This window comes from Terrapene carolina, unplaced genomic scaffold, assembly GCF_002925995.2.
Source record: "Terrapene carolina triunguis isolate 2854851 unplaced genomic scaffold, T_m_triunguis-2.0 Scaffold194, whole genome shotgun sequence".
In the NCBI taxonomy this organism is placed as follows: domain Eukaryota; kingdom Metazoa; phylum Chordata; order Testudines; family Emydidae; genus Terrapene; species Terrapene triunguis.
Window position 1 is genome coordinate 931,309 of NW_020664545.1, and position 12,043 is coordinate 943,351.

The window sequence follows — 12,043 nt, forward strand, 5'->3', positions numbered from 1 at the left end:
GTGGAAATGTACTTAGTAGTTTTTCATCAGCTTATGAGCAAGGTGTGAAACCCAAACCTATTGGGTTCCATTCTCATCAGTGCCACATAGTTTAGAATTTTGTGTCTAATTTAGCTTGTAGGATGCTAGGTAAGGGATGGGCATTGGGATGTGGAGGCCTTTGGGACTGGAATGATTCAATTCCCATTGATTGCTTTTACTTTTGGAATAAAAATATTGGCAAACTAGCCCATCAGAGCAGCTGTGTTTCCTCACTGCTGCAGCTGCATTGCAGATAAAGAGCACGGGTAGATTCGTGGTGACCTTTCTAGTCGGGAGAGTGGCAAGAGCCATTTTGGTTCTGCGTGTCTGTGCCAAAGGTGTTTCTTGACTATACCAGATCATCATAAAAATAGATTAAAATCTTCAGTTGTCCTTGGGGGGCCACTTGGGAGTTGGGATGTCTGTGTGTAACTAAATAGAAGCTGCGGGGTGGGGGGGAGGGAGGGTGAATGCTCATGGTCTGAGCAGTTGAAGAGGTAAATTAAGTTTATTAGTACCAGCCCCTTTGGGTGTGTGAGGAGTGGGTATAGGTGTCGGAGCCCAGGCTTGAAACAGTGGAGTCGGCAAAATGCTACCAGGATTGATGTGTAAAGCAACTTTTCTTTTCAGCATCTGTTGACCTGAAACAACTGCTTACACCTAAACTTGCTGGGAAAGATGAGGGTGCACTGAAGAACAGACGGTCAGCGAGCCCGGTCCTCCCGAACAGCCAGAGCATTGCGTTCCAGCCAGGTAAGTCTTGCCAGCGAGCAGTGAGCAGCCTCTCTGTGCTGAGACATTCTTGTGCACTATGGTGAGTCTTTCCTCTCCCTCTTTCTCCCCTAGAGATTTACAGCCCAGCTGACAGCCAGCCCGAAGCAGTCAATCCATCCAAGTCCAACAGTGTTCACGTCCACACCTTGGTGGCCTCTCCGCCAGCCCTGATAAATGCTGAAGACGATACCTGCAAGGAAGATGTCATTTTTTTCTAAGCGTTTCCTGTTCAAGAAGGTCCTTGTGCCATGCCGTTTCAAAGAATGGAAGCTCAGCATTGTGGATGTCCTTCCACCACTGATCCAGTGGAGCAGGATTTCAGTGTTGCTTGGTTGGCTTCTGTACTGACAGCTCAAAATGAGTTCACCATAGTAACACACTTTTCCAAGCGTGGGAAAGTATTGATTTTATATGGCTTAGGTGTATAAATTCAAAGCCTGTTTAAATGTTGCCATCTACTGTAATTTGCTCTCTTCGGTGAATTCGCAGTAGCTCTTGGTAGATCTTTTATCTTGTAAAGCAAGTCAGTTTTAGTTAATGTTGGGCCTCTCAGATTTTTTTATGTAGAAGTTTTAACAATAGGCCCTCAAATGGCTGAGAAGTTTAATTCTGTCTTTATAGAGCAGTGATCAGTGTAATGGATTATTCATTTTGTTTTAATAACTAGCCAGACAGCAAGCCAGTCTTCTCACAACCAGCGTGACAGAGGAGAGCTAGCCACTCGCATGAAAGGAATAGCATCTTGTACCTTTTAATGAGTTCAGTGGAACATGTGCTCACTGCACATGCACAATGTAAGAGGGACTGTAAACCTCTTTAACATTCAAAAAATCCAAGAGCCAAAAAACTCCCCCTAGTTGTGGCAGCAAAGGGTTGGACATGTATAAACTCTCTAACGTGGTAATGAATAATTGTGCTAGGAGAGCACATTCCCTGGCCATCACTTGCACTAGGTCTGATGTCCATCTTCGGGAAAGGCTCCTTAAAGACACATCAAGTAGAGAACCATCTCCATGTCTGTGAGTGTGTTGGTTCAAAATTAACTTTGAGACTGGGGTTTTATTCCTGCTGAAGATACTGACCATAAAGAGCTGGTTCAGCATGCAGTTGGTTACTGTCCTGTCTAACCTCTTGTCTACTGGATCTTTGTCTGTCTGCCACCTCAGTGGACATCACGCTAAGGACTGGAACGTAACAAAGCTGCTGTTACTGCCGAGAGTGCTCTGCAGCACTGTGACAGGAATGAAGGGAATAAGGAATATTTAGAATAATTTACCATTAACTAAATCATCTTACAGCTGCTTTGACATCTCCTCTTATTGGATGGGTCGGGTTTAGCGAATCTTGGAATGGTGACAAAGTTAACACCGTTCTGCTCAAATGGCAGTGTGCATTTCGGGAAATCATTCAGCGTATTACAGGACTCCAGTGTGTGTCTCAGTTCTTGAATATGCACTACAGCTAATGAACATGTAACCTGCGCATGGAAGTGTCTGGTCCAATATACTGTGTACAGTGATATGCACCCAAAGGGATTGTTCAGAGGGGACGATGCCATAGGAAGGGAAACGTCTTTCTCGACCTTCGGAAGCTTGGGAAATGCTTCCCAAAGTACGATGGCTGGAGATTGGGCGCACAAAATCCGGGCTAACGTCATTTCAGCACAAGTTAGGGCAATTTCCCAACCAGAAGCATCGGGATATGCTGCTTTATTCCAGCCTGAGCGGAACGCGAGCTGTTCCCTCTGAACGGGCAGAGCACGTGTGACCTGCAAATAAAATACTCTATGGCAGTCACTTCAGTTCAGCCCAAGTATTGTCGACTGTTCAATGATGGAAGCCCAGGAGGTCTTACAAAGTGTCAGAAGTATTTGCTGCAGAATACCGTCTTGGTTTCAAAGTGGCTAAATGGTATAAGCAGGATTATTGCCCCAAACAAGCTCAGCTGTAATTGGGAAACTCAAATATACTGGAAGTCTGTGATCAGTGAGGGAGAAAACACAAATTTGGAAGCCAAGTGGCACTGTGCCTGCTGTGCTGGGCAAGTGCCATCTCCTGTGGTGCTGCCTTCGACATTGCTGGCTTAATTCTCCTCTCTGGTGCAAATCAGGAGCAATGCCATTAAAGTCAGTGGAGTTACACTGGTGTAAGTGAGAAGAGAATCAGGCCCCAAGTCGTTTGGTTTATCTCCAGAGAAGTGTCCTCTAGACGCTCCTATTGAATTTTTTTTGTTTTGAGACAAGTTGTTTCTAAATCAGGCCCCTTTGGCTGTGGTGTTGAAGTGCTGCTTGCTGATCTGCAGCCTTGCAGAGCTTGTGCAGTTTGTTATGGAGCTGAGGGGCAAAGCTGTACGGTCACATCAAGAGACCGCCTGATGCTGGCATCACGATATTGCGTTATTGTGACCCAGTGTGTCCTGTTATTAGTGGTCAGGACATGGGACCATGATGAGTCTGTGGCTCTCTCTTCACCCTCTTGGCTGCTGGGCTGGAATTTCTTCTCTCCTTAGAGTAAGATGAGTTCTTATCTAACCTGTGGACTCTGGAGACCTGCACGAGGGCCCACCGAGCCGCCCAGTAAGGGTTGATTTCTGTATTTGATCTGCTGATGCTGCAATTCCAGTCCTGTGTAAAAGAGACACACACATTTCCTTATGTGAACGTACATCAAAGCAGCAGGAGTGCAGGGCTGCAAGCTGAAACTCTCTTCGGCCATTCCCTTAGAGCCCCTGGTGTCAGGAGCTTTAGCACAGAGCTACGCTTACATCCGTGGGCCCAGTCCAGGGGGTGGGGTGGGGGTGTTAAACCAATTTTCCGAAACAATTACGTCATTTGATTTGTGTCATTCTAACATTGTGGGAGATAAATAGTGTATGGGTCTACAAGGCTTGTTTAGCTGCTGCTATCCTCACCCCTCCCTGCAATAAATGCTCTCAGAGGTAGAAGAGTGACACCTGAAACTGCTAGGTCTGTAACGAGATCTCATCAGAAATATAACCCGAGTTTTAAACATCTGCTTTATCAGTGTTGTTCCCAGGAAGTGATTGCAGCTACCAGTGAGCAGACGTGGTGCCTCTTGGGCGGCATCCCTAGGGCTCCTTCCCAGATGGGGCCTTCAATCCACAACTAAGGAGCTACCTTAAGAGTTAGCATCTGCCTCAGTGCACACGTCTCACTGCTGCTAGCATTTGTGCAGGGTGCATGCATCTGGTGTGCTGACTGGACCCCTTTGACTCTTGGTCTCTTGAGTCAAACTCAGGTTTGTTTGAGTTTCTTTAAGTGCCAAGCTAGGCATTGATGTGATTTTTCTGTAGGGGGACCGGCCTGAAGAGGCGTGACAGTGAATTAGCGAATGAGGTGCTATCTTAATGATAGTGTGTGCAAAATCTGTAACTGTCCAATGCTCCAGACCAAAATATGACATTCACCTACCAAAATGCAAAATAAATCATTTGTGTGGAGCTGAGGGGAAAAGGCAATTTTAAAAAAATCACCTGTTCATTTTTGCTAAGTCAGAGGCCTTGAAATTTCATTAAATTCCTCCAATTTCACTAGACAAATTTTGTTGTTAAAAAATAGCTCATTTGGGGTATTTCGCCCAGCACTAGTTTTTAAACGAAGTTTTTTCCTGAAGCAGACTCGATTCTAAAGATGCTGTTCAATCTGGGGTAATTGACGTATTCCTAATGATCTTTAGTGAAGAACTTACTTATTTTAAGTGGGGGGGAGGGGGGAAGCTCACTACCAAATGTTTGCTTTTAAATACTGTTGATACAAATCAGAAGCCCCATGCTGCCCTTCCTGCCTGAACTCGCCCTTTGGTCCTTTACTGCCCTGAGGTGTGGTGGGAGTTTCAGCATGACCTTTGAACTACTTGGGTGTTCTTCGCTTTGTGTCACAGCCTTACCATTACGGATCATGGGTGTGTTTCATATTGTGGCTTTGAAATGTTACGGTTGCTTGTAGTCTTTGATCTTCAGTTTTAAAATCCAGTCCGAAGGCTGCTTCTTTTTCCTGTCAGTTCAAACTGCTGTCACTTCCTGTTTCATGCCTTTAGATTCCAGTATCTTCATCAAGTTTGCGCTCACTCTGACACTCTATCTTAAGGGCTTTGTTAGCATCGACTTTCCTAGCTGTGAATTGTAGGTGCAGCAGGTCCAGCACGTTGACTTTTGAAATCTGTGTCCTGTGTGGGGGGAAGAGTTGCAGATTTCTGGAGATGCCGGTTCACTGCATACCAGTTACCAGTGTGCCTGGACAAGCAGGGGTAACTCCGAGAAATGGTGGCAATTCCGCCTTTCTAAATTGTCCTTCGTTTTTAGTCCTGTAGCCAGATGCAGGTGACTGTTTGAGTCCATTCATGGCACTTGTTAAAGCAAATGGCAAAATACCTAGAATCAAAGTCGCATGTTAGACGGGAATAGGGTTTAAAAATAATTTTAAAAAAAAATCCTTATACCTGATCCTGCAGAATCTAATTAACCTGAGACTCTGCTAATGCTAGTGAGTGACGTACCAGTTCGTTGCATAGATTCCTCTCCACAAGAGAATGCAGGAGTATTTTGTCATCTTCCCAGTTCTCAGCATTTTTTAAAATCTCCCTTTGCAGTAGATTTTACCTCCGCCATGGCTGCAACCCTGCTCATTGAGAAACCAGGAGAACAGCCTGTCCCCCGCTTCAAGGCCAGTCCAGTACCTTTGAAATCGTTAGCTGCCCTTTATCCGTGGTGTGTGCATGTTCCTTGTCGAATTCCATTTGTGCCATGTTTCCAATCAGTGTTTTATATTTTTGTACTGAAAAAAATTGGAGCACTTTAGGAAGGTTTATTTTAAATTCCTCTTCTGTTTGTCCCAAGGTAAATGCTCATGCAAGTAAATCCTGTTGTATCTCGCTCAGTGAGTTGTGAACTGTCTTAATGCTGTTTAGTCTTAGGTCTGGTTTAAAGGCACCCTGCGCTGCAATGATTCATGAATAATCATGATTTATGGTTACATGGGATTTAAATTGACTATTTTGTTGGGGGAATGTCTCGGTTGTTTTCCTTTTGTTAGGATGTAAACATTGTAAATAGTTCCTCTGTCAATAATTCAGTAATTCAACTTCTTTGTAGTCCTTAATTTTATTTGTAAAGTCAATGGTTAAATGTTAATATTCTCTTGAATTGTGCACGTCTTGGTTAATTGTAACTGTGATCTGAGCACACCAAACCATTGATTTTTTTCAATGATTGCAATGTTTCTCCACTGAAGGGTTTCAGAGTGGCAATAGATCTGAAACCAACTTCCAGCAATAAAAATACCCTCAAAAACTAGCCGCTTGAAGGCACTTTTATTTCAATTTAAGATTCAATGCTGTCCTAAAACAGATCTGAGAAGCAGCCATTTCTCATGTGCATCTGGTTTTCTACCCTACAGACAAAATTCCTAGTGTGTTAGAGTGACACCACATCTGCTGCCCAGAAGAAGGGGGAGGCATGTGGTGAGTCAGGGCAAGTGCAAGGGTCTTGACAAGTGTAGAGATCTCTAAGGGCTGAAGCCTCCACGAAGGTGGTCTGGTCCCAGAATGGAAGAAAGACACCATAGTCATGGGAGTGGGACGGTAGGAAATTACCTTACATTGGCAGACAGCAACTTGGGGCCAGTCTGGTTTGAGATGCCGCTGGTGCCGCTTCAGTCAGTTTCCATCTGCAGCATATTGAACTCTTTCTGTGCCAGCCTGGTGGCTGCTGCTAGGTATTGCCAGCATGGGACTCATTTGACTAGTTGTACTCGGCCCCTGCTGCAGGTCTGACAATGTGCATTCAGTGGGGAGGGCCTCACAACACTCAGTATGGACAGACTCCAAAGGAAGTCCCAGTCAGCCTGCCTTGGGCTTAGGTAATGCAGGGGATTGAGGCGCAGGGGATTAGACCAGATAAAATGAGGGAAGGCAGCAGCGGGTTCCTGGACTCCAGCAGACTGAAGGCATTTTCCATTCACCCATTCCATATGGAGTCTGCTGAGGACCCTTTTGGCCAGATGTGCATACATGTGTGTGAATGTAGCAGACTCTGAATGATTAGGTTTGTCTAATAACGCTAAGATCATATCAATCTCAAAGTGGTATCAAGGGATCTGGACTCTGTCTCTGTTTGGAGCTACTCTTCACCTGTGAAATGTTCTTAGCATCTCAAGTTGTGGGTCTTCAGAGTTCATGTTAGATTGAGGGTCCCAAGTATTTTCCCAGCATATGTCAACACCGATGGATGTATTGGTAGAGCTGAGATGCGTCAGAGGATGGAGCTCTAAAAGGCGTGTAAATAGATCCGTACTTGCATCTGCCTTGAGGACAAAACAGAGTCTCATTTGTGCTTATTCTGGCCCCTGGTAAGCTCTCTCGGTGCTCAGCTGCAGTGGCACTGGAGGTCCCTGTTCTATGCATTTCCTGTTTGTGGGGGTAGCTCGCCAAAGTGCAAGTGAAAATTCACTTTTTTAAATATTGTACAGCAGCAGAAAACGGAGCTTTGCTGTTTCTGGTGGGTGACAGCTGGGGGAGGGGCTGTTTTGTGGCTGGAATTAAAGGGCAGGGGCTGCTGGTAGGGCTGGAGTCTTCCCAGCTAGATCTCGGGGTGTGAGGTGAGGAGGCCCAGACTGGATGCAGTGTTCCCAGAGCAAGAGCCTAACAAACAGTGGCCGAAGGAAAATTGAGCCTGACTAGGACTTTGCTGCCAGTGAGACTAGGGAGCTGCCTCTCAGAAGTGCTGACGTCCCTGTTGCTGGAGCAGGTTGCGGGCAGATGGGGCAAAGTGCAGGGGTCTAGTCTGCGCTGCAGGGAAGCAGGAAGGTGGGGGCAGATGGGCTGGATGACCTGCACTAACTACAGCTGCTCCTTTAGTGTCCCAGGCAGCGTGGGGGCGTCCCAGCAAAGACCCCAGGGAGAGAGGTGGGAAGAAGGGCAGGGCTGGGGGTGGACGAGACGAGCACGGAGAAAGTGGTTTGGAAACGAGGCGGCTGCGGTGCTCAGGAGGCCCAAAGATCAGGGCCAAAGAGATCGGGAGGCCGCTAGAGCGGTGGCGTGACTGGCAAGTGTTTGCAGCTGGGTAGGAGGGAGCCAGTTCCAGCCTGCAGCACAATCTGAAAGTCCGCCATAAATTCATGCTGCTGGTGGTTACATCGAAATTGCTCACCCACATCTGCCCTGCAGATGTGCCAGTCAGGCAGCGGGAAGGGAATCTTTCTGCCAGCGACGACAAACTCACTAAAGCCCAAGGGAGACTCAGGGCAGTGGCATATAACTATTTCAGGAAGGACGGGCCATGGTGAGAGAAAGTGGCTGGGAATGGAGACCCCGTGGGGTCTGTTCTCAGCTCTGCTGCTGGCTTGTGGTGAGGCTCTGGGCAAATCATTGCTGCTCTGTAAAATGAGTGTAAAGATACTTCAGCCCTGGCCTCCCCTCACAGGAGAGTGTTTGTAAAGCCCCTGGACAGCTGCTCTGTTACAAGCTTTCCCGGTTAGTCCCCCCAGAGCCAGACTCTGAACCAGTAAACCTAGTACCTCAGCAAGGGCAGCAGCTCCACCTGCCTTCGCTCATTTCAAATCTGACACTGATTAAACTCCAGCCCAACCATCGCCCCTTCGGGAAGGATGAATCACGTGGGTCATGGGGAATGACAAGTTTCATGCTGCGAATGTTCCCTTTCATGTGGGGGAGGCTCAGCTGCACGTGCATCTGAGCGCCACTGGAGAGCCAGATGCTGAAGGAAGAGCACTGGGTCCATCTTGTGCTGCGGGGGGGGGCATATGCTGCTTCCTCACCTCTGTGAATCAAAACCAGTCCAGTTTCCTACTCCAGGAGGGGGCCAGTCTGCTCTCCGTGTACAAGGGAAGGGGTGATGTGAGGTGCTTGCTTCTGGCATCGTGGGGTGGGATCAGAGAGGGACCCTTCCACCCCTTCGGAGAAGCAAGGTAAGTGCCACCTGCCAGTGCTTTGGGCGACTTGTCTTGGCAGCTGGCAGCATTGGAGTGTCACAGGGATGGCATCGGGCCAGGGGCACCGGGATCTCCGACAAGGCCACAGCTGCATTCTGTTCCAGGGCTGCTTTTCTTAAAAAAGGCTGAGAGTAAAACTACAATCTTGAAACATCCTTGGGAGGGTGCCCTGGGATGGGCCAGGCCTGCCCCGAGCCCTCTGGACAGTAACAGGCATCACCCCTTTCCAGACAAAGTCTGATGTCTCTTTAATTCTTAACATGAATTAAGCAATATGAAGTAACCCCAACTACCCCGGAGGGCTGAGATCAACGGACAGATCCAGAGGCTGGCACCATGCGCGACAGCTACAATATTCCAAGGGATTTCAAATGAGTGATGGAGGGTCCGCTCTTAACTGCTCAGTGAGCTCCACAGCGGATCAAGTTTAAATATTATCAAAACAAAAAGACGAGAGAGAAAATAACAGTAAATACAATACGGGAGGCTATTCCCATCCCTCCCCCTGACCTGCTCTGAGACTTCGGGCAAGTCACTTCCCCCTCTCTGTGCCTCTGTTAGGGGAGAGAGAGAATAACAGGTAGCAGCCCCCCACAAAGCGAGTACTAACACAACCACTTAATCATTCTCACCCAAGATAAACTCTGTGCGGGTATAACTTCGACAAACCCCCCCAAGGTCACTGGAGTTTAGAAAGCATCTTATTTCCATAGTGTCAGCTCCTCAGCAGAGCCACGTCTTCCCGATACCAAGTCCAGTCTTCCAGAGTTGGCTCAAATGGAGTTTTCCCTCTAGGAACCAGAACACTTCGCACCCAGTACTGACCTTGGCCTGGGGGGGGGCCTGGCAGGCAGCGTACCCCTGAGGTGTGACGGCCGGCTCAGCATGGATGATGCTGGTCCAGTATTTCTGTGACCGATGCCTTGCCGGGTACCTGAAAGCTCTTTTCCCTTCAGTAACGTTTGGACAAGACTAAATCATATGCCCAGTAATTACTGGCATGGCCCAGGCATGTAATGGAGACCCCTCCAAGTGAGGATTAAGGAGCATCCTCTGCTCTCCTTGGCTAGCAGGATGGTGGCCGCAGCACAGGGCCTCTTGGGGAGGGATAAGCAGGACAGAACTCAGCATGAGGGGCAGAGGCGTGTCTTAGGAACATCTCCAGCCCTAGCTTACAAGGCAGCAGAGGACGATGGATAATGAACAGAGCCGTGCGTGAAGCGAGAGGTCCCAACATTACTGCTCTGTCAGAACGGATCACGTGGGCACCCAGCCTGAGAGCAGCAGGGCTGGCCTGGTATGTCCTCCACGGGCCAGTAGCAGGAGATGACTCCCAGGGTGCAGCTGAGAACCCAAGGGGAGGAATAGTGGGAATGTTTGCCTCAGCATTTGGTTCTCTAACCGAGGCTGCTGTTTGCGACTCAGCGTGTTCCCCGTACTACAGCCATCCAGGCCAGGTGCGGTGTGGGGTCCAACTAGGCACCATGGCGATAGCCTGTTAGCGATGGGCAGGCCCCACACGCCAGGGCCGGCTGGCAGTGCCAGCTGTGCAGATCAGCCGGGGCTCGGCTGCCGGTTCTGTGACTGAGGCTTCTCAGCTTTTTGTTAAATTCAGGATTTAAAGATAAAGACTTGGTTGGTCTGCAGACTGGGATTTCTTGGCCCTTTGAATGCCAGCTGCACGAGGCACTCGAGGAGCTGCCACGGCTCCACTTCCTGCTGCACACGGGCCACGTGTGCCAGTTGCCTGGCTGTGTGGCATGTGGCCATGGGGCCCAGTCTGTTTAGTATCTGGCACCTGCTCAGTATTTAAGAATCTGGTTGTGCAGCTCCCAGGCTGTGGGGGGAACGTGCTATGGGAGTGTGAAGTCACAGGGCTGGGCCGTGAGGTGTACAGCCATTGTTCTCGCTTGGCAGGAGTGCAGCCCTCTGCCCGGTGGCCAGGCCTGTCTCCATGCAGTGAGGGTCTCGCTTTTCTGCTGCAGCACAGCTGTTGTAGGACATCCCGGTCCTGGAGGGACAGGCCACTTCTCCGATAGCTTGGGCCAGCGCCGCAGGAGGCTTTGAGGTGAGGAGGAACCTGTGGCTGGGAGCTGTTTAGGGGCCTTCTCTCACTGCTCACATCCCAGGGGAGGGAATGCCAAGCCTCATGCTCCTGGGCTGTGCTTCCTCAGCAGGTTCCTAGGCATCTGGAGCCCTCCAGCAAGGTGGGGGCGGGAGAATAGGGAGTACTGGGCCCAGCAAGCGATCTGGGTTCCCGCAGCATAAAGGGCTTGGTTGACAAAGCAGTGGCTGCCTGGAGAACCCTGGGGGACGCTCCTATTCCCTAGGCCCACAGTCAGAGCCAGCGAGTGCTGGGCCTAGATACTATGGTGCTGATGAGACCCAGGCCCAGCGGGGTCTGTGCACTGCCCTTGCAGGGGGCCAGACCTGAGCCTTTATCCTGCCCCTCTCCGTGCTGAGGCTGGCGGACAGGGCTTGGATTGCACGGGCAGGTCCCTGCGAGGGGATGTGGTGGCTGCGTGACTGTGTAAAGCTCTGTCCCCAGCACAGCAGCGTGCACAAGGGAAGGAGGGAGGGAGGGAGGAAACAGACTGGCTCAACACGCCAGGCAGGTTTGGCTTTCGGGTGGGGCCGGGCCGATAACTGCTATGAAATATTTACTGTTGTTTCCTGTCCGGAGCTTGGCCTGGGCCCAGCTGGTAGCCTCGGCGCACGGCAACAATCTGCAGATAGCTGCTGCCTGGAGGGACTCCCTTGATCTTAGAAGTGCTCCAGATAAGGCAGGCCAGGGGGTTCAATAAACATCCTGCTTACTCCCATTGCCTCTCCCCAACCACCCAGCTAGAGCGGCTCGGCTCGGAGCCAGTCTGTATAAGGCTGCGGGAGTCTGTGCTACTGGAGGAGAGGGGGCTCTTAGCCTGTGGCTGCTCCTAGCTGAGATGGCCCCGGTGGTTCCCAGGGCTGCCTTCCCTCCAGGGCCTGGCTCCCGGGAGTCCCTGGGCTAACCCAGTGACTGGGGAGTAATCGAAACACTGTCCTGTCCAGGCCCAGCTCCTGCTTCTCCTGCTGCCACCTGCACAAGAGCTCAGCTGAGCGAGGTTCACAGCCTGGCACAGTGCCCTGCCTAGCAGCTGGGCGGTGACTCACTGGCTCAGTGGGGCGCCAGTGCTTGGCCGCTGGCCTGCGCTGAGCACTGCGACTGCTCAGGAGCTGGTTCACAGGCTGGAAATAGCCTGGCCTAGGCTGGCTGCTCATTAACCTGCTATCCTTGGGCTGCTG

At 49.9% G+C, this 12,043-nt stretch overlaps 1 protein-coding gene across 2 annotated transcripts in view; it reads left to right on the top strand.

The window, feature by feature from the left end:
• The window catches only part of ARHGEF18 (Rho/Rac guanine nucleotide exchange factor 18), a 77,297-nt gene extending 71,212 nt beyond the window's left edge, over positions 1-6,085 (top strand). For both annotated transcript variants that reach the window (XM_026654925.1, XM_024194243.2), the window contains 2 exons: positions 652-774; positions 868-6,085. In XM_026654925.1, coding sequence (XP_026510710.1) covers positions 652-774; positions 868-1,013 — 269 coding nt within the window. In that variant the 3' untranslated portion in view covers positions 1,014-6,085. The remainder of the gene's footprint in view (positions 1-651; positions 775-867) is intronic.
• Positions 6,086-12,043: the final 5,958 nt, after the last annotated feature.